The sequence below is a fragment of the Miniopterus schreibersii genome (genome assembly GCF_964146895.1).
Source record: "Miniopterus schreibersii genome assembly, chromosome: 7".
NCBI lineage: Eukaryota > Metazoa > Chordata > Mammalia > Chiroptera > Miniopteridae > Miniopterus > Miniopterus schreibersii.
Window position 1 is genome coordinate 17,396,404 of NC_138108.1, and position 22,893 is coordinate 17,419,296.

General features: G+C 35.8%; 1 protein-coding gene and 1 long non-coding RNA gene across 4 annotated transcripts in view; one reads left to right on the plus strand and one right to left on the minus strand.

Annotated features, from left to right (window-relative positions):
- Nucleotides 1–17,338, minus strand: part of LOC308559844 — a 45,041-nt gene extending 27,703 nt beyond the window's left edge. The window contains exons 1-2 of the long non-coding RNA XR_013999210.1: nt 14,581–17,338; nt 12,585–12,674 (exon numbers count right to left, since the gene is read on the minus strand). This is a non-coding gene — a long non-coding RNA (uncharacterized lncRNA). The remainder of the gene's footprint in view (nt 1–12,584; nt 12,675–14,580) is intronic.
- Nucleotides 1–22,893, plus strand: part of KANSL1L (KAT8 regulatory NSL complex subunit 1 like) — an 81,228-nt gene that overhangs the window by 37,602 nt on the left and 20,733 nt on the right. For all 3 annotated transcript variants that reach the window (XM_081143023.1, XM_081143024.1, XM_081143025.1), the window contains exon 6: nt 6,796–7,000. In XM_081143023.1, the coding sequence (XP_080999149.1) occupies nt 6,796–7,000 (205 nt within the window). The remainder of the gene's footprint in view (nt 1–6,795; nt 7,001–22,893) is intronic.

Below are 22,893 nucleotides of genomic sequence, written 5' to 3' on the forward strand. Positions count from 1 at the left end.
GGGTTTGATCCCCAGTCAGGGAGCATACGGAAGGCAAGCAAGCAATGTTTCTTTCTCTTTCTCTCTCCCTTCCTTGCTCTTTCTAAGCATGTCCTAGGATTAGGGGAAAAAAAGAAAGGAATAAAAAAAAAGAATATCACTTTGGAATCAGACCTGAGATCAGTCCTACTTCTGCCACTTGGTAGTATTGTGATCTTGGGCAACTTTATAAGTCAGTTAAAATGAGAACAGTCTACATCCTGGTTTGTTGTGAGGATCAAGTCCGATAACAAGTGTGATCATTTCTTTTTTACTTGTGTATTGTCTGCCTGGATGAAAAAGTAAATTCCATAAGACTAGGACGTGTAGTTTTGTTTTTGTCTGTCTCATTAACTGCTATTTTCCTAGCAGTAAGAGTCACATCATGAACACGAGTAAATATTTGTTGAATGAATGAAATGTCTTTCAACATTTCTTGCAAGTAGTTAGCATTCCGTATTTCTTCTTCCTCCTAGATTGATATTTTAGTTGTTGCTCTCATGGCAGTTTCCTGCAGTTCTGCTTCCTGTCATCTAATTTAACTCTGGACTAGAAAATCAGATGACAAAGTGGTAGATGCATCTGTACTATAGTAAGAGATATTCTCTAGTAAGAGAGGCCTCTCTGAACAGCAACAGGAATGAGGCTTTTGCAATTTCAGCTATATTCTGTATACTTGGGATTGCCAGATAAGTACTCTCATAAGTGAAATTCTTTTAATAAAGAATATATATTCTAGCCTTGTATCACACTATGTTGAAATTTTCGTGTATAGGTAGGTTAGAAGAAATTTAAATTCTGAATTTTTAAAGTTTCACCACCTATTCTGTATATTATTTTTTAGTGAACCACATAGAACTTATACTATTTTTTAAAAAGTACTTAAGGTCAGTTTTTTAATATCCTAATGACTCTTTCTCCCAGTTTCTAAGTTAAGTCTCTTGGTTAATTATTTTCCAGGGCACCTGTTTGTCTACTTGTTACTCATTGTTTCCCAGCCCCCATCTCCTGTTTAGCGGCAGTCTCTCCCAGAAGTCAGAATTGTTGTTTTCTAGCTTTGTTAATCTTGGCAGCAGGGTCTAAGATGAGTCACCAGGAACTGAGCAACTAAAAAAATTGAGCCTTCAAACAAATGAAGCATTACATTTTATCATCGTAGAGAGAGTTATTGGTTTTTAGATCTCATACTCTAAAATGAAGATAAAATGTTGTAAATGGATCCTTGTTTACCCCATGGGGCATTATCTCTGAGAAAGTGAATTTCTACTTGAAATAATGTCTAGATTTTTATTGTTGTTGCTGTTGTTTGTTTTGCTTTAACGAGTCCCAGAATATGATATGAAATTAAATTTCAGTGAATCACTGCCGTGCTATTTATTTCCACTAATGGCAATTATCTCATGAAATGCAGCCATTCTTTCTAATTGGGTATCCTAATTGAAAAAATGCAGTTAAACTGGCAAACTAATCACATATAAAGTAATTCTTTTACCCTCATAATATTTTATAGTCACTTCTCAGTTATGAGAAAACATTGTTTGTTGGCAGCCCATTCCAGGCTGAAGTTTTCAACATAATTTTAGGTGCCCATGAACGACGTTAATTATCGTATTAGCTATACGTACGCAACATCAGTAAGGAAATAAAACTCCCCTGCTGTGTTTTTAAAGTAATGGCAGTAGGAATTACTTTCTTTTGTAAAAATTTGCTTCCCCCTTTTTACCTCTATTAATATAAGTCTAAAGCCTAATGTTATAGGGAATGTTTAAATAAATTATACACCACTGGATGGGAAAAGAAGGTAGTAAATTCAACTATTGGCAGGACTTTGGGCATCAGGGAAAGTTTGGAAAAGGTTGCTGCCTACCTTAGTTGGTATGGGTTGAATTCATCGAAGAACTCCATTTGGTGAAAAGGAGAGACTTGAAATAGAGGTTACAAATTACTGAAAAACAATATTCTTAGGTGTGTATTTTTATGGATATTTTAGTTTCCTAGTGCTGTTCTAACAAATCTCCAGTAACTGGTTGGCTTAAAATAATATATTCTTACTCTTTCACAGTTCTGGGGGCTAGAAGTTCAAAATCAAGGTGTCAGGTAGGGCCTTGCTCTCTGAAGTTTCTAGGGAAGAACCTTTCTTGTCTTTTCCTAGCTTACTGGCGGTTCTTGGTGTTCTCTGGTTTATAGATCATCTCTCCTATCTTTGCCTCAGTGTTCAGGTGGCATTCTTTCCTCTTTGTATTTCTTATAAGGATATCAGTGATTAGATTTAAGGCCCACCCTAATTAGTATGACCTCATCTTACCTAATTACGCCTGCAAAGACTGTATTTCCAAATGAGGTCACATTTTTAGCTTCCTGGTGCATGTAAATTTTGTGAGAATGATATTCAAAGCAATATGATGGGTGTGGGCATTTGTGTGTATGAGTGTATGGGAAACTGGGGTGAGGGTCTATCATAATCTCTTTGAGAATGTACATTGTAATTCTCTTTCCATGATTTATTTCTGCTTCTTAAATGTGTTTAATATGAGAATAGGTGTATGTGGGGAAAATGTTAAATCACTTGCCTAAAACAGTATTTTTAAAATTCTGTGTTGACTACTTATTCTCTGCTATTCCTTGAGAACAAAAATAACTTTGTGAAATCTTTCCTATGCTTTTATAGTTCTAGCATTCTAAATTTATTACCAGGTCCAAAAGTTTCTTATTTACTAACGGTATTTGAACAGTATGATAGTTATTCCAAGAACGCAGTTTGGTTTAAGCAAAGGTTATTAAATACTTGAATAATTTACTATGAAAAACTCTAGACTTTCACTGGCTTTAAAAAAAATAGTTTAGACTGTCCTTCCACATTTATCCACCATTACCACCACCACCGAGATGACACGAAGAAGTTAGTGACTATATATCCCCATATACCTGTATCTTTAGATTATTTTATTTATTAGTTATAAATACATAATGTTCGCAGAAATTGATTTTGGTAGTAACTTATAGTAAAATATCAGGTAAAAGATTAATTGACTCCCTTCTGGGCCTTTGGCTCCTATAGTAATAAGCATATTTAAAAAGTTCACTTCAAGTTTTCTGTTTATACTCCATAAAAGCAAATTGAATGCCTGTTGTTATCATCCATAAATAACTTAACTGCTAAGAATTTCTAGGACTGTAATAGAAAACCAGTGATTTCAGAAATTCATTAAATGGCAGAGAAATTAAACAGGGTTAATAAAACATGAACTTGGGACTTTGTGATTATTTTTTTAGATAAAGCTCTCAGTCTTGACTTTTTCCGTCTGACTTATTTCACTTAGCATGATATTCTTCATATCCATCCATGTTGTAAATGTCAGTATTTCTCTTTTCTTAGGCTCAGTAGTATTCCATTGTGTACATGTACCACCTATTCTTTATCCAATCCTCTATTGAAGGACACTTTGGTTGTTTCCATGTCTTAGCCACCATGAGTGATGCTGCAATAAAGATAGGGATACATATATCTTTACAAATAAATGCTTTCAAAATTTCAGGTAGGTACCCAGAAGAAGGATTGCTGGGTCATATGGTAGCTCTATTCTTATATTTTTGAGGTACCTCCATACTGTTTTCCATAGTGACTGTACCGGTCTACATTCCCACCAGCAGTGTATGGGGGCTCCTTTTTCTCCACCACCTCTCTAACACTTCTTATTTCTTGTCTTGTTGATAACAGCCATTCTAACAGGTGTGAGGTGGTATCTCATTGTGTTTTTGATTTCCATTTCCCTGATAGTGAGGTTGAGCATTTTTTTATATATCTGTTGGCCATTTGTATGTCTTGGGAGAAGTGTCTGTTCAGGTCCTCTGCCCATTTTTTAATTGGATTATTTGGGTTTTTTTGGCATTGAGTTGTATGAGTTCTTTATATATTTTAGATATTAACCATTTATTGGAGGTATTGTTTGCAAATATTTTCTCCAATTCAGTTGGTTGCCTTTTTATTGTGTTGATGGTTTCTTTTGCTGTGCAGAAGCTTTTATTTTGATATAGTCCCACTCATTTATTTTTGCTTTTACTTTCCTTGCCTTTGAGGTCAAATTCATAACATCCTCTCTAAGACCAAGGTCCATAAGTTGAGTACCTATGTTTTCTTCTATGTAGTTTATTGTTTCAGATCTTATATCTAGGTCTTTGATCCATTTGAGTTACTGTTTGTGTATGGTGACAAATAGTCTAGTTTCATTCTTTTCCATGTGACTTTTCATTTTTCCTGGCACCATTTATTGAGGAGGCTTTCTTTTCTCCATTGTATGTTTTTGGCTCATTTATCAAGAATTATTTGCCCATATATATGTGGGTTTACTTCTGGGCTCTCAGGTCTCTTCCATTGTTCTGTGCGCGTCTGTTTTTCTGCCAGTACCATGCTGTTTTGACTGTTGTCGCTTTGCAGTATAATTTGAAGTCAGGGAGTGTGATACCTCCAGCTTTGTTCTTTTTCTCAGGATTGCTTTGGCCATTCAGGGTCTTTTGTGGTTTCATACAAATCTGATGCTTTTTTGGTACTATTTCTTTAAAAAATGTCATTGGGATTTTGATAGGGATTGCATTAAATCTGTATATTGCTTTGAGTAATATGGCCATTTTAACTATGTTTATTCTTTCAATCCATGAAGACAGAATATCTGTTCATTCCTTTGTGTCGTCTTTGATTTCTTTTAATAATGTTTTGTCGTTTTCATTGTATAGGTTGAGAAGTATAACTTTTGATAACACTTTGCAAGGATCCTTAGTAGTTAGAAACTGTTAGTGTCATCTAAGGATGAATTGTCTGCAGTTGGGAACATACTTAAATCAAGAAAAAGAATGAAACTAAACTTTTTTCCTTTGATAATGTCAGCTACCTTAGAAACTTGAAAATATAACATTTAGTGACACAAATGACAAGCTTTTCTTTAAACTGGCCTGTGAGCCTCTAGCCAGTGCAAAAGCTGTGTGCTGTCTTTCAGAAAGGGGATGGTGGCTCACCTTCTTTAGGACTAAGACTCCTGTGACAAGGGGGAAACTAAGGGCTCATTAACAACTAAAGAGTTGTAAATAGAAGAGTTAGTTAACTGTGCTTCAGGCACCTAAAATAAGAGCTCTTCATTTTCCCTAGATACTACCCAAGCCATGTCTCTTTCAAGGACCCAGTATAACCTGCCTCAAATTGTTTCTAACTTGCTGAAGAATCTTTTTTAGTGTTGGATCTATGCCTATCTTCCTGGATCCTAGCTTTCTGACTTGATCACCTCTAATACCACCTACTGCGGTAACCTTTCTTTTTCCTGACCTTGACTCACTTCTGTGCTGGTCACCTGACCTATCCAGTGCTAACTTGATATGCCTTTTGGTACCCTTGACATAATAGCCCAGCTCCATGGATGGTTTCTTAAGAGCAAACTGTTACTTAGCAATGATGCACTTGTAATTTTCCATGGTAATACATATGATATGTCACAGAAAGTAACATCAGGATATATTGGACCTGTTAATTTGAGAGTAGCATTATATCTTAAGACTTTCTCAGATAGTCTTTAGAATGGTTATTAACTGGGCCTTAAAACATTCTTGACTAGAGCTCTCTGCAGACTAAAGTTAATATTTTTGAAGTGAAATAGTTGTCTTACGTTCTTTCCCTAATTCAGCCTGGCCAATAGTGCATACTCAACTATGTATTTGTTGAATGTATGATAGTTGCCAAATTCATACTTAATTATTCTCTTTGGTTTCACCAGCATAAGCCATTCAGGTACCTTTATTTTTGGTTTCTTATTTCTGTGTAAAACATTCTTAAATTACTTGTTTTATCCACAAGCTAATAGAATATTTTATAGCAACTATAAATTTGGTTTAAATCCAGTGATAGTGCTATAGACAAACCATATCTTACATTTACCATTAAATATTGATTCTACTTGAACCAAATAGCACATTTAGATCTTAGATGTTGATTAGAACTTATATATCACATATAGCAGATTCACGTGTTGATTTTAGAATACTAAATTGTCTATATAAGGTTGAAATTGGTATGCTGTAGTGCCTGAAAAGCTTAATTATTTTATATATAATGTACTGCTATAAAGGAAGTTAAATTTACATGGCAATGAGCATTAACTTCCTCCTGATGTTCTGATTTTTTAAAATATTTAAATATAATGTTTAAAAATTAATATGAAGAATAATTATAAAATTAATATGCTTTTTATATGTAGTTTGTGTGATCTGTTTATTTTATAGTTGTGACTTCAGTATCATTAGAAGTTTTTAAAAAATCCTAAATACAGTAGGATTGCATCTTTGTTTCAAAATTTACTGATATAGTACGTAGTGCTTAAGAGCAACTAATGATGCAGTGATGAGATGAGCCCTATTTTAAACCTGTAGTCCTATGTAATTTCACCCATATGCAAAAAAAATTTGATTTAAGTAGTTACAACACTGTATAATATAGACGAATTGTTGAGTTACAGTGAACATTTACATTGTACTAGTGAACACGTGAGCATTTCTAACCTATGGGATATTTGTTTTGCAGGAGAAAATAGCAATTATTTGCACAACTTGAATATGTAATTCCCCATTCATATAAATTCTTTCACCAGTTGTTACCACAAAGTTGGCTAAAGTTAATACTCTTCTGTCATAATAGATTAAGGCAATTTACATTTAGTTTTCTTTGTCTTTTTTGTTTGTTTGTTTGTTTGTTTTGTTTTATTTCCTCCACTCCCCAATTATTTCATGGCCTTTCAGTGCTTCAGAGAATTTAGATGAGCTCTCTTCCTCGAGTAGCTGGTTACTTAACCAGAAGCACAGTAAGAAAAGGAGAAAAGACAGGACAAGATTGAAATCTCCATCCTTGACTGTCATGAGCACAGCAGCTCGAACAAGGCCACTTCAGAGTTTCCACAAACGAAAACTCTACAGATTGAGCCCTACTTTGTGTTGGACTGCGCAGGTAAGTTTGCCTTTAGGAAACATGAGCAAAGATTTCACCATCAATATATTTCATGTACAAGAGGATATGGATTGTACACTGTTATTTAGAATAATTACATCTAGAAAGTTTTAAATATATAGTTTACAAGTGACATACTAGGTATCAATAGTATATTAGTGGGATTTAATAATTTTTTAAACATAGCAGTATATTCTGAAATTTCTTACATCTCCATTTTTTAAAATCCACTATTATACTTAAACTAATTTGAAGGAAAATTACATATCAAGGTGATTTTAAAATTTTACTGGTAAGGGTAATAAGGAAAACACAAGTGTACTACACATTTGTCTTTGCTTAGTAAAGAAAATAAAATCTTCATAGCTATCAGTGATTTTAAAGGAAATGGCATTCTTCTGCATCTTAGGGTTGGTATTTGTTAATTCTGGTGAGCATTCTGTTTCCTTTCTCTAGACTGTAAGCAATGCAACTTTATAGGTCCATGCTTACACTTTTTACAAATGAAACATACTTCATTAAAAGCATTTGTTTGGGCCCTGGCCTGTATGGCCCCATTAGTTGGCTGTCGTTCCATGTACCAAAGGGCTGCTGGTTTGATTCCCCATTAGGACACATGCCCAGGTTGCGGGTTCCATCCCTGGTAGGGCACGTGTAGGAGGCAGCCAATCGATGTTCCTCTCTCACATTAGTGTTTCTCTTTCTCTCTCCCTCTCCCTTCCTCTCTTTTTAAAATCAATAAAAATATATATTTAAAAAAAATTTTTTTAAAGCATTCATTTTGAAAAGCATATGTTTTCATTTGTTAGCAAAATGTGAGGCATATACCTTTCAGTGCACATCTAAACAAACTGATGAAGGACCGAAGGAGTTACCTCTGGTTCTTGTATGACATGCTTTTCCCCTATTATATTTTTAAAGAGCATGTTGAAGGAAAGAAATTCTCCTTGATGCTGTCACTTAATAGTGTTTCTATAATGACTATATTAAGTATTTTAAATATATTTGTATAAAAATCAAGATGCTTTGTTTCATTAGTAAATAGCTTTGTAGGGTCCAATTAAAAATAGGAATGTGGATTCTGACAAATTCGCTTTTATTAATAGATTGAGTTTACCATTTAGTAGTTCAGATATTAGTATGCTCCACCAACTTGAAGATATTTAAGTTTTATTTCAGAATTTACTAGTAGGAAAATATTTTTATTTAATGATTTTATATATAAAGTCATATTTAATGGTTTTTATTTAAAGTTGCTACAAGCAATAGATAAATAGTATTTTTTAAATTGATTTTATAATTTCACAATTACAAATTGAATTTGTCTATATAAAATATTTTATATGTGAATATGCCATGATATATGGACTACAAGGAATCTGCTTGAATAATTTAGGGGATTTTCTAGATGTTACCAAAATACTATATACATATATATGTGTGTGTGTATTTATATATGCCTTAATAATGTAAAGACTGGCCAAGAAAGGTGTGAACAAATTTAAAAACTTTTAGCAAAAAGAGGAAGGAACAAGTGTACAATTATTGTTACAAGTAGACCATAGAACTTATCATATTGTCATCATAGTGCTAAGGATTTTCAATACATTGTTTTATTTAATCCTCAAACATATAACTATGAGTTATTTTTAATCCTACCTTTAGATGCAGAAGTTGAGGTTTAGGGAGATTAAGTAGCTTGCCCAAGGTCACATAGTTAGTAAGCAGTAAGTCTGATTCCAAAGCCCATGTTCTTACCCATTACATTGATAACAACAAAAATGAACCAATTCTTTTGTGTGCTTGAAATCAGTAAAGAGAGTATATTTTTGGGTTGGGCTTTGTCTTGTTAAATGTATTAAGAAATACATCATAAAAGATTGGCTTTGAAAATAAGCAGAATATTGAAAAGGCATAGGGGAGATAAAGAAAGTATTTTGAATGAATAATTGGTACGGAGATGAAAAAAACTGATGGGGAATAGCAAATGCCTCCAGCCCCAAATTAACCTTAAATTGCCAGGTTAATATTTATTTATCTTCCTGACCTTAATAAATGTAATTTCTCTCAGGAAGCTTTCCTTGACATCCCCACTGTGGGGTATATATTGATTTAACACCTTGTATTATAATAATACATTATTTTATAATAATACATTTATTTTTGTCTTCTCATTACATTTAACTTTTTAGAGAACAGGGATGTACATTTTTAAATCTACAGGGCCTTGAATAGTAACTGTCCAATAGTGTATGCTTAACAAATAATTGTTTAATATGAGAAAGAATTAATGTAGTGGAACATAGGAAGATATTTAAAAGGTAGTGGAGAGTGAGAACTTATGAGTGTGTGTGTGTGTGTGTTTGTTTGTGTTGCCTAAATTTGCCTTGTGAAAGGGTCTAGAACAGTAATGTCCGATAGAACTTTCTGTAATGCTGGAAATGTTCTATAAATATCAGTGCTGTCTTATATGGTAGCTGTGAAATACATATAGTTTTTGAGCACATGAAATTTGGCTAGTATGACGGAGGAACTGAATTTTTAATTTATTTTTATTAATTTTGATTTAAATAGCCACATGTGCATAATGGCTACCAAACTGGATATGACAGGTCCAGACTCATACGACCCTAATAGCAGTGAGTACACCTGGCACTCATATTTGTGAGTATACCTGACATTAATACCATTCCCTACTGAAAGGAACCAGGGATTTTCAGAGATATGGCTGACGTCTGGGGCTCGGGGGAAAAAAGATTTTAAATGAGACTGGAACATCTTAATGTTACCAGTAAGGAGGAAGTGTTAAAAAAAAAATGCTAGGGACATACCCAGAGTATCCAGGAGCTAGTTTGAAGAGGCTTTCACTGGTCAGATATGCAACTCTTTGTGCATCCAAATAACTAAGGACAGTAGTGAACCATTGAGGAAATATGAAACCATTAGTCCATACTAACGAAAAAGAGTGAGGGAGAGATAAAAAGGGGAATGGGTGGATTTTAACATATAGCAGAATGCTGATTAATAAATGTGGGGTGAGCAGTGAAATTAGAGAATCATTGCAATAATCATAGTAAAGACTGATTGGGCAAGAATCATAAATAGGTGAAAAATCTGGACTGAGAGGTTTGATGAGGGAGCAGGATGTTTGCATGATTTTTAACTATATGGTAGAGATCCAGATAATAACCTTGCCTGAGTGATCAAAATTAAGGATACAATATCACTACATAGTATTCTGGACAGGGTTACATAACCTGAATTTAATCATGGGGAAACATCAGACAAAGCGAAAATCAGAAATATGCTATTAAAACAACACCTGGCTTATATTCTTTAAAAAATGTCAGTGTCATGAAAGCCAGGAAAGGCTGAGGAACTGTTAGAGATTGAAAGAGAGACTAACAAGTTAAATCATAACCAAATGAATATATGATCCAAATCAGAATGCTTTTGGAGGGAAAAGAATTATTGGGACAATTGACAAAACTGGACTATTGATGGTAGATTATGTAAAAGTATCAATGTTGAATTTCCTCAATGTGACTTGCATTTAGGTAAGAAAATATCCTTATTCTAGGAAATACATATTGAAATATTAAGGGATAAAGTGGCTAAGTCATTCACTTTGTGTAATTAACCTCTGTGTGTCTAGAATGATACTAGCAATGTAGCATTCTTGGAAGAATTGATAAAATAATTTTTAGATCATTTTCTATAGCACTTATTAACTCTCTACGAGAGCAGGGTTGAGAAAAGCTTATATAAGGGTGATGGAGAGAGGTGGGAGTCTTTGCTATCACGTAGCAAAGCTGTCTGATCATCACTCTCATTGCAACAACTATGTATAAATTACCAAAAAAATATCATATTATTAAAGACATTAGCAGGACTTTTGGGGGACTCATAATAGAGGCTGCAGGGCAAACTGCCACTTGGAAATATGGGGAGTGGTAAATCCAGAGTCATAGCCAAGGTCCGCTTACCTGGAGCAGAAGCCACAGTAGCCCTAAAGTGACTGGTGGAACACTTAAATAGTCATTTTGATGAATTGCAAGATGCTGAGTGCAGACTAGCTTGAGAGTGAAAAGCTCCTGGGGACCACACTCTTAGGAAGCCCCCACACTTTCATGGACTTTACTTCTAGGCAACCCACTAAGTTCTCACAGTGAAGAGCCAAGAATGATCCCTAGTAGCTGTCACAGAAGGGGAGCATCTGTGTGAAATAAGCCTGGAGTATCATCTATAACAAGGCTTACTCATCAGGGGGAAAGATTTTACCAGAACCTTACTCCTGGAAGAAGAGTGTTTCTCCCACTCCTGCCCTGGTAGCCTTTCTGTCTCAACTATGTTGGAACAGGAGTGGAAAATAAGAAACACTTGTTTCCCAGCCAGCGTGGCTCAGCGTTTGAGCATCAGCCTATGATCCAGAAGATCGTGGTTCGATTCCCAGTCAGGGCACATGCCCCAGTAGTGGGCTCGATCCCCAGCAGGGGGCGTGCAGGAGGCAGCCGGTCAATAACTCATCATTGATGTTTTTCTCTCTCCCTCTCCCTCTCCCTCTCTGAAGTCAATAAAAATATGTTTAAAAAAAGAAAGGAACACTTGTTAAGGTCACTCAAAGACTGAGATTTAATCTTAAGAGTATACTACATCATGCTGCTGTAGTTGACATGCTTCCTCTCCAGCACACCAACAGGATTCCAGTATAACTGGATTACATCTGTAAGGCATAGACTCTTTCTAAGGAGTTGAAAAGTCAACAGGGGAGACAAAAACAAGGACACTAGAGGAATTTGAGGCCTCTGGCACCTACAACTATAGCAGACATTAAAAGCAGTCCAACTGTTAGCCAGGTTAACATAACATCTCAGGGCCTGTTTATCTCAGTCCTATTAGTTGATACATTGTGTCCAGCTTTCAACAAAAAATTACAAGGCATGCTAGGAAAAACACACTCTGAAGAGACGAAGAATCATCAGAACCAGGCTGAAGTATGACCAGGATGCTGGAATTCTCTTAAATAACTATGATTAATATGTTAAAGTTCTTAATGGATGAAGTATAAAACATGCAAGAACAGATGGTAATGTAAACAGAAAGATGGGAACCTGTAAGAAGAATCAAAAGTAAATGCTCAAAATAAAAAACACTGTAACCTAAATAAAGTATGCCTTTCATGGGCTCATCAGTAGACCGGACATGGCTGAGGGAAGAATCAGCAAGCTTAGAAAGGTTAATAGAAACTTTACACACTAATATGCAAAGAGAAAAAGGAATGGAAAAAACCCAGAACAGCACATCCAAGAATTTTGGGGTAATTTCAATAGTGTATCAAATATGTAATTGAAATAGTAGGAGGAGGAAAAGAGAATGGAGCAGAAAAACTATTTGAAGTCATAGTACCTGGGAATTCTTCAAAGTTTAGGACAAGCACCAAGCCACGTATCCAGGAATCTCAAGCAGGAGAACATCAAGCAGGATAAAAACCAAAAAATAAACACGTAGGCATAAAATACTCAAACTGCAGAAGACCAAAGATGGAAAATCTTGAAGAAAAAAAAAGCAGAAAGAAATATCTTACCTGTAAAAGAGCAAGGGTAAGAATTACAGCTGACTTCTCAGACTTCTCATCAGAAACCTTGAAAGAATGCTTGCTTCGGCAGCATATACACTAAAATTGTAGTGATACAGAGAAGATTAGCACAAGGTTGGCACACAGATTTGTGAAGCGTTACATATTTTTATGTGTGGTTCCAGCTGGGTACTGGAAATATCAGGGGAAAACTTTGTAAAGTATATGATTATTTAACCCCTATGTTGTACATCTGAAACTAATATAAATTAATATTGAATGTAAACTGTAACTGAGAAATAAAACTTAACTTAAAAAAACACACACCATGCAAGCCAAAGAGAGTGGAATGAAATACTGTTATGGATTGAATTGTGTCCGCAAGAACTTATTTGTTGAAGTCCTAAACCCTAGTACCTGAGAATGTGAGCTTATTTGAAAATAGGGTTGTTACAGACATAATTAGTTAAGATGAGGTGATTAGGGTGGACCCTAATATGACTAGTGTCCTTATAAAAAAGAAAATTTGGGCACAGATGCATGCACATAGGGTGAATGCCATATAAAGATGAAGACTGAGATCAGAGTTATTTTTCTATAAACCAAGGTGCACCAAAGATTGGCAGCAAAATCCAGAAGCTAGGGGAGAGGCGTGGAACAGATTCTTCTTCACAGTTCTCAAAAAATCAATCCTGCTGACACCTTCATCTGACTTCTTGCTCTCAGAACTATGAAACAGTTATAGCAGATCTAGCAAACGAATATGGTGACCTTATTTGGAAAGTCAGTCTTGGTAGATGTGATTAAAGTAGTGATCTTGAAATAAGATCATTTTGGATTTGGTTGGGCCCTGAATCCTGTGACTGGTGTCCTCATATGAGAAAGGAGAGAGATTGGGGTACAGAGACAGATAAGAAGTCTATATGAGGATGCAGATAGAGGTTGGAGTTATACTACCACAAGCCAGGGAATGCCAGGAGCCACCAGAAACTGAAATAGGCAAGGAACAGTTCTTTCCTATATATTGCAAAGGGAGTGTGATTGTGCTAACACCTTATTTTTGGACTTCTGGCCTCTAGAACTGTAAGAAATTAATTTCTTTGGTTTTAAGCACCCAGCTTGTGACAAAATGTTATGGTTGCCCTAGGAAACTAATACATTTTGGTACCTGAAAGTAGGGTGCTGCTTTAACAAGTAACCTAAAATTGTAGAAGAAGGTTGTGGTTTTGAGTTCCCTGTCAGGGCACATACAAGAATGAATGCATAAATAAGTGCAACAAATCCCTGTTTCTCTTTCTCAAATCTGAGTGTGTATGTGTGTATATATGGAAGTGAGAATAGAAGACAACGGTGCTGCCATCGTAGAAAATACATACGTTGTTGTGAACAGAATGTTACTAGAAATATGAATGTTTGGTATAAAGTGGTAGAAACTTGGCTGAGTAATATTTTACTGTTAAGTGGAAAATAGAAGTTGTAAGCATTGAACTCTTGGATGGTTAGCTAAGGAAATTATCAGGCATAGTGTGGAATTTGCACTGTTGATTTCTCCTTGTTGTTCATAGTAAAATATGAGAGAAAATTCATAGACTGAGGGATTGTTGAGCAAAAAGGAACCAGAACTTGATAATTTGGAAAATCTCATTCTGTTGCAAAAAATGCTATGGCATGCTCTGGAAAGAACTCAAAGGTGTGTGTGGACAAACTTTTGCTGGAGAGATTAGGCATGTGACTCAGGGATCCAATCAACCATCTTAGCAGAAGCCAGGAATGGAGATTGCGTTACTCTGAAAATATCTGGGGAGAACCCACTTGTTTAATGACATGGATCATCTTAACATACAGGGGAGACCCACATGGTTTTTAAACATGTTATAACAACAGAAACACTACCAGCTTAGACTGAAAGGGACAGAGATGGACCAAATGAATGGAAGTTGTTGGAACCCCAAAATTTTATAGGCAGGAAATGGACTGATAGAGCTACTCAGCTACCAACACATACCATCCTTCAAGAGAAAGGATGCCCTCACAGTTGAAAATCCATGTTTAATGTAAGTTGGCCCTCCACATATGTGGATTTTGAACTGAGGATCGAAAATACAGTTGAGCTTCTTCACAGCTGTGGATTTAACTACCTGTGGATAGAAAATAGTATTTTAGATTTGCAGTTCTGAGGGAAGTATTAACCTCTTCTCCCAAAGAACTCTGATGTCCCATCCCATTACCTCATTCGGCTCAGGCTTAAAGCCTTGAATTTCATCATCTTACATCATGTCCAGGTACCTGAACTGAGACTTTTTTGTGTGGCTTCTCAGGTGTGGTTCTTTGGGTACAGCTCCTCAAGTATGGGTCCTCTGGATTGAAAGACTTGTGAACTAATGTTATTAGTTATTTGCTTTACACATATCCAGCACACAATGAGACAGGGGTGATCAGAATAGATACTGCTCAGATGGGGAAATGGGAGTAATGTAGTAGTTCTAAAATACACCATTAGGAACATGTTGCAGGGTCATTGATGTGGGCCTGTGCCTATGCAAATGGTTCTTTGTAAATCTTAGCTCTGCCCTCTGGTGTCTTCTCTGCATTCTCTGAGTTGTCTTTTCTTTTCCTTAAAAAAGAGCCCTTTTTGCATAGATGTGCTTCCTGTCTGTAGAAGGTAAAGGCCCAGAGGCCCTTTCATTCTACAAGTCTCTTCTTGATTTTGGACTTTGTATGAGGCCACTGTGCTATCGATAATGCCCTTCAGATACTAAGAAGCACTTTGGGTTTAGAAGAGAAGGTCATTGGGGCACACCTTTGAGATTCCTAGAAGCCTCTTGACTAGGTGCAGACCTATCAAACAGCCTCAAACCTTTCTAAGGTCTAACAAAGGTACTACAGTCTTACTCTTGAGATCAAGGTCCCAGTTTTACTGACAGTTCCCTGGATTTGATCTTTGAATAGAAGTCATTTCTTACTGTGTGAATCTTTTGTTGTCTGGAGTGGCTGGAAACAAGAAACAGTATTATTGTTGAACCCAGCAAGTCTTGGCTCTTATTTCCTCTAAATTCTGCTTGAAGACATTACAGGTCCTTATTAAGCTCATCCTACTTTATCCAAACTTTATCATAGGCAATTAAGTGAAACCAATTGGCATTTTGAACATTCTGCCTAGAAATCTCTTAGATCTGTGAGTTTATTATGTACCCTTTCTATTCCCCGCATTTCTACAGGCAATTGTTACTGTACTTGTTCTGCCAAAGCAATAAGATGAGAGAAATAAAGGCATAAGGATTGGAATAATTATTTAGAATTATTATTTGCAGAGGTTTTGACCCCTCTGCTGGTCAAAATTAACAAAAAGCATAAATTAGTATGCATTTCCACTTGATTTTTCTCTTTTTATAATACTAATCTCCAATGAGAATGTCAAATAATAACTAATATTTATTAAGCAATTATCATATGCCAGGCACTGTTTTAACTTACAAAAACTTTATATGCATTTATTATTTAATATTCATAACTCATTTGATATGGGAAACTGAAGCACAAAGTAGAATATAAGACACATATTTAGCACCATTTCAATAAAGTATAAGTTTGTAGTTTTAGTGCTAATGCTAAGTCTTACTCCTTCGCTCATAAGCCTGAGTGACACCTATGATCTGGATCTTTTGTGAGCTGCTCCAGACTGTTTCCTCCTGAGAAGTCACAGTCCAGAGCGACAGCTGTGAACTCCATGCAGTTTCTAAAGCTGTTTTAATGTTTTCAGCTTGCTTATTCTGTTAGCTGAATCCTATCTTTTGCTGTCTAGGCCTGTTTATTACCAGGACCTTAGTTTATTCTTAGAGGATCTGTGCTTGGTATACTATTGCTCTGTCTGCCTACAGAATAGAAGTATCTCTAGATCCAGGAAAATGCAATGGCAGGCACATTTAAGATAGGAACATGTGCTCCAGATTAACACTCTAGTATAAAGGTCTCACAGGGTAAATGTGGCTAATAGCTTTCTTTAAGTACAGTTTCATTTGCAATTACGAATTAAAGGTAAAAGAGTTCTTAGGCCACAATATGCTTCTTTAGCCCCTTCTTGACTTAACTTTATAGCATTTATATAACATGTCTTTGAGAATATGCTTTATGTTACTGTGAATAAATCGGGAAGGTAGCAAATCCTAAAGAGCCTAAAAATTATTTCCTATGGGGAGGCAGCACATTTTAGTGGTTTTATGCTTGAATTTTAGAAAATACATTGGGTGAAATCTTAGTTGTACTTCTTAATACAGTATAGTAAAAATCACTTACTGCCGTGTTTTCTCATCCATCAAAGTAGGGCTGCCTTCATGTGGCTACAGTCTGCTGGAGCTGGGAGAGGTTGGCCTCGCCTGCTCTGCTAGCAGGTAGTGCTGGCTGTGGCTGAGGAGACTTGGCTCTCTCCCTGGGGCCTCTCCTGCAGTCGCCAGCTAGAATGGCCTTATCCTGTGGCCCTTGCAGACAGTGCTTCAAGAAGGCAGGGAGGAAGCTGCAAGTCTCTTGAGGCCTACACCCTGCATCTCAGTAACACCATCTCTACTGCATTCTCTAGGTCAGAGCAAGTCACATGGCCAGCCCAGATCCAAGGAGATGGAGAAACAGACTCCACTGACAGGACGCAGTTGCACAAAGGGGAATACATGCTACAGGGGTGGGAAAAATCTGCCACCGTTAGGCAGTCTTTCACTTGGGGTCTACGTTGAGGGTTAGGTAACCCCAAATTAAGACACCAGTTAAGCAATAAAGAAAAAAATAATAGGCCTACCATATAGAGTTGTGTTGGTATTAAATAAGTAACACATTTGAAATGTAACCCAGCCCAGTGCCTGGCATAAGACTCCTCATTGTGAATAATGACGATGCTGATGATATACAATGATAACGACAACACTGAGGAATTGAATCAGTGATGGTTGTGGTGTGGGGAAGTGATAGGATCAATGTATTTGAAAAGTTGACTTGGTTCCTTTTAACAGGACAACTTGCTCTGGGAAGAGACTGGAAAAACAGATCATTAGGAGGCTATTACAGTAGTCCAGACGTAAGGTTAGAAAGACAGAATGAAATGGACTGCTATAGAAACATTTCGGAGGAGAAAGGACTCGACTTCTTAACTGATTTAATATGATTAAAGAAAAACTTTAAAGAGGATGGGAAGAAGAGGCACAGCAAATTATAACGCTTAGCCCACTTTGTAAAATGCCCAAATCAAGTCTTCATGGTAATTAATTCTTTTATTAGGTAGGATTTACGTAGCAGCAGAACATGAGCCAAATCTGACTCATAATTCTGTCAGTTCCATTGTGAAGTGGGTGAGGGAAATGTTTCAGAACCCAAATAAACAAACCTTAAGTCATCGCTTTAAACTTGTGTGGTCCTCAGGGGTTTTTTTATAGCCCATTCTCCTTTATGTGGTGTATTAATTCTTTCAAGTTACTGTTGAAAGAATAGCAGATATTCCCCATCTTTCTTGCCTGCTGCAGCTGATTGGTAGTGGCTATTGGCTGTCTAAAGCTCTGTTTGAGGAAGATGTTGATATCTGGGCTTGGGGGAGAGCCATGGTTAATTAATAATGTTTGCCACAATTGAGAAAGGACTGGTAACAGACATGCTATATTATTTGCCATTCCTGTACTAAGTAGTCACATCAACATTAGCATGTTAAAATGATTAATTTACTTTCTGTGTTACTTAGAAGGTAATCTATAAATACATAAATGGATGCAGTGCTTTGTTGTTTATAGATCACTTGCATATGCAGTTCAGGAGTTGCTTCACAAATAGGAATACTATATCTTTAGTTTCTTAAAAATCTTGGGGGAGCACTTTGTAAAGCATATAATTATCTCACCACTATGCTGTACACCTGAAATTAATACAAAACAATATTGAATGTAAATTGTATTTGAAAAAAATTTAAAAATTAAAAAAAAATCTTAGGGAAATTGAGCCAGTACTAGTTTAAATACTGCTTAATAATATTTTTCTAAAAACATATTTGTTAAAATGTTAAATCTGGTAGTAGCTTTGTTTATTTTCATAAAATTTTTGGCAAAAGAATCTCAAAGTGTAAGTTAGCTACTTTTAAAAATCATTGAAGCTGGACTGGCATGGCTCAGTAGTTGAGCATCGACTTAGGATCCAGAAGATCGAGGTTCGATTCCTGGTCAGGGCACATGCCCGGGTTGCGGGCTTGATCCCTAGGTGGGGGCGTGCAGGAGGCAGCCGATCAATGACTCTCTCATCATTGACATTTCTCTCTCTCTCTCCCTCTCTCTCTCCCTCTCCCCTCCTCTCTCTGAAACCAATAAAGGTATATTTTTAAGAAAATCACTTAAAGCATTTTTACACCGACACCAGTATGGTGATGACCAGAGAGAAGGGGACGGGGGAGGTAGAAGAGGGTATGGGGGGATAAATGGTGATGGAAGGAGACTTGACTTGGGGTGGTGAGCACACAAACAATATATAGATGATGCATATAGAATTGTACACCTGAATCTTTTATGGTTTTATTAACCAATGTCACCCCGATAAATTCAGTATAAAAGAAAAATAAGTAAAACATTTCTAAGGAATGAAGTATTTTACTCCTCATTTTGTTAAAGTGGTTATTGTTCCTAGGCTGCTTTATTAGCTCCTCTCTTCTTTTCCTGCCTTTCTTCCAGAAGGGCTATGCATATGAAGAATGTGGACATGTAACCAGTCCTCCTGCAGATTTCTTTGAAGTTAAAAATACATTCTTTTTCATGACTACAGTTGAATCTTGACAAATATCAAAATATTTAAAATATCTAATAAGAATTACTAAAATAGAAAAATGTTAACCAGTTAAAAATGAGCAAAAGACTTGAATGTACCACTTTCATAAAAGAGAGATTCTGCCCATCCAACAAATAGAAAAAAGTGGCCAACTCATTAGTAATTTGAAAAAATTCAGATTAAAAGAACAAGATACCACCTTAACCCACTAGATTGGGAGATAATAAAAAATAATAATTATTTAAAATATGTTTTTATTGATTTCAGAGAGAGGAAGGGAGAGGGAGAAAGATAGAAATATCAATGATGAGAGAGTCATTGATCGGCTGCCTCCTGCACACCCCCTACTGGGGATCGAGCCCACAACCCGGGCATGTGCCCTGACCGGGAATCGAGCCATGACCTCCTGGTTCATAGGTTGACATTCAACCACTGAGCCATGCCCGCCGGGCAGGAAATTATTAAAAGTAAAATAATATGAGGTATTGGTGTGGATGTAGAGCAGTGGTAACACAGTGCTGGTGGGAGAGTAACTGGCACAGCATGTTGGTAAATGGTTTGGTATTTTCTAGTAATGTTGAAGATAAACACACTTGTAATAAGAGTATGCTTCCAGAATTGTATCCTAGAAGAGTGTGTGATGTTGCGCATCAGCAGGACACATACAGTGTTCAGGGAACACTGTCTGTAATAGCTTCAAGTTGCAAACACTCCAGCTTTCGTTATTCATAAACGGTATGAGTAACTGTAATATATTCATATAACGAGATTACGTATCACAGTGCACACAAAAACATGCAGCAACATGGGTGGATTCGTTATAGGCACACCTTGTTCTGTTGTCCTTCACTTTAGTGCATGTCACAGATACCACATTTTTTTTACAAATTTAAGGTAAGACCCTCCAAGAGCAAAAAAAAAAATTATGACTTGCTGGAGATTCAGATGGCTAGCATGTTTAGCAATAAAGTATTTTTAATTAAGGTATGTACATTGTTTTTTTAGATGTAATGCTATCACACACTTAATAGGCTATAGTGTAAAAATAACTTTTACATGCAGTGAGAAACCAAAATATTTGTGTGACTCACTTTATTGTGATGTTTTGCTTATTGCAGTGGTCTGGAACTGAACCCACAGTATTTTCCAGGTATGCCTATACATCCCTCCAAAAGGAAAAACACTCAAACTAATACGTATACACACATGTTCATAACAGCACTATTTACAGTAGCCAAAAGGTGGAAACAGTGCAGATGTCCAGCAGTGAATGACCTGATAAACAAATTGTGGTATATACATACAATGGAATATTATTCAGCCATAAAAAATGAAGTACTAATATATGCGACAATCTGCTTCAACCTCAAAAACATTGTGCTGAGTGAAAAAAGTCAGACACAGAAGGTAACATATTGTATGATTCCATTTATAAGAAATATTCAGAATAGATGAATCCATAACGAGAGATTGGTGGTTGCCAGGGGCTGGGGATGTGAGGAAATAGGCAGAACTTGCTTAATGGATGAGGAGTTTTATTTTGGAGTGACAAATTTTTGGAACTAGATAGGGATGATGGTTGCACAACATTGTAAATGTACTAAAGGCCACAGAATTATTAACTTGAAAGTGGTTAATTTTATGTAAAGTGAGTTTCACCTCAAATTTTTTTTTAAAATGTGAATGAATATATGATATGAAATAATTATGACATTGATTGTAAATGCAAAAACTGTAAATAACCCAAATGTTTATTAACAAGAGACTAGCTAAATACACAAGTATCCATACACTGGAATACTATTAACAAGAATTAGGAAGCTCTACAAACTGATGAAAAAAGGCCTCTAAAATGTACCATTTACTGAGGAAAAAAGCCAAGATACAGAACAATTCATATGCAACTATTTATATTAAAACCTGGGGGCAAATTACACACATATTACCGGGTAGTGGAAATGCAGTGTCATGTGGTAATTCTATGTTTAAATTTTTTGAGGAACCACTAGACTGGTTTCCATACCAGCTGAACTATTTTAAACTCCCATCAGCAATGTTCCCCAAATTTCTACATTTGTTATTTCTTAACATTTATTTTCTGGGTTTTTAATTTTTATTTCTTATAGACGTCCTAGTGTGTGTGAGTACCTCACTGCGGTTTTGACTTGCGTTTCCTTAATGACTGTTGATACCGAGCATATTTTCATGTGCTTGTTGGCCATTCGTATGTCGTCTTTGGAGAAATATCTGTTCAAGTCCTTGGCTTACTTTTTCTTTGCTTATTTTTAATTGAGTTGCCTTTTTATTGAGATGTAAGAGTTCTTTGTATATTCTTGATACTAGTCCCTTATCAATTTTCTAAGTATTCTCCCATTCTCTAGGTCCTCTTTTTATATTCTGATGATGTTTTTGATGCACAAGTATTTAATTTTGATGAAGTCCAATTTATGTGTTATTTTTTGTGCTTTTGGTGTCCTAAGACTTCATTGCTTAATCCAAGATAGTGATTTGCTCCTGTGTTTTCTACTAAGATATTTATGGCTTTGAGCTCTTATATTTAAGTCATTGATCCATTTTGAGTTAATTTTCATATATGGTGTTAGGTAGGAGTCCAACTTCTTTTTTTTCTTTTTTTGCTTCCTAATTATGAATATTCAATTGTCCCAGCTGCATTCGTTGATGAGACTTATTTCCCCCCATTGAATGGGTCTGGCACCTCTATGGTAAATACTTATAAAAGGAAACATTTAAGTTAAGAATGTCTCTTGATCGAAAGATACCACAAAGAACGTGAAAAGAAGCTCAGACAGGGAGCAATATATACAACATACAAACGACTTATAACTTTCTAGAGTGTTTAAAATGAACTTAAGAATCAATAAGAAAAGGACATCCCAATAAAAAAATCATCAAAACATGTAGTTTCCCAAAGAAGGAAAAGTGAATGGCCAATTACAGGTATGAAAAGGTGCTCAACTTAAATAGTAAACAGCAATGTAGATTTCAACCATGAGATTCTATTTGTATGTTCTGAGATTGGCAAAAATCACAAGTTTGGCAATAACTATATTGGCATAAATCTCAAGTAGTGAGAACTCAGATCTGCTCTCTTGAAGTGTTAATTAGTTACAACTACTTTGTAATGCAGGTGTATCACCTGGTCAAGTTGAAGATGCGCATTCATGCATTTGTATAACCTAGGAATTCCATTTCTGTCCCTGTACTCTAGAGAAATTCTTATCCCCATGTGTCAGGACACAAATACAGGAGTGGCCAAAAGTAGTTACAGTTGTGAGTATGCAAATAATATTATTATATTATGTATTTATATTATTTCCGTATGAACTGTAGGTCTACTTTTGCCCATCCCTATATAATGATATTCACACTAGCATTCTCCATAATAATAAAAAAACTAGAAACTAGATATTTATAAACAGGAGAGTAATGAATTGAATACACATAATTTTGAGTAATAAAGCAGGAAAATATACTTAACATGATTCTGTCTATACATTTTTTTAAAGCATACAGA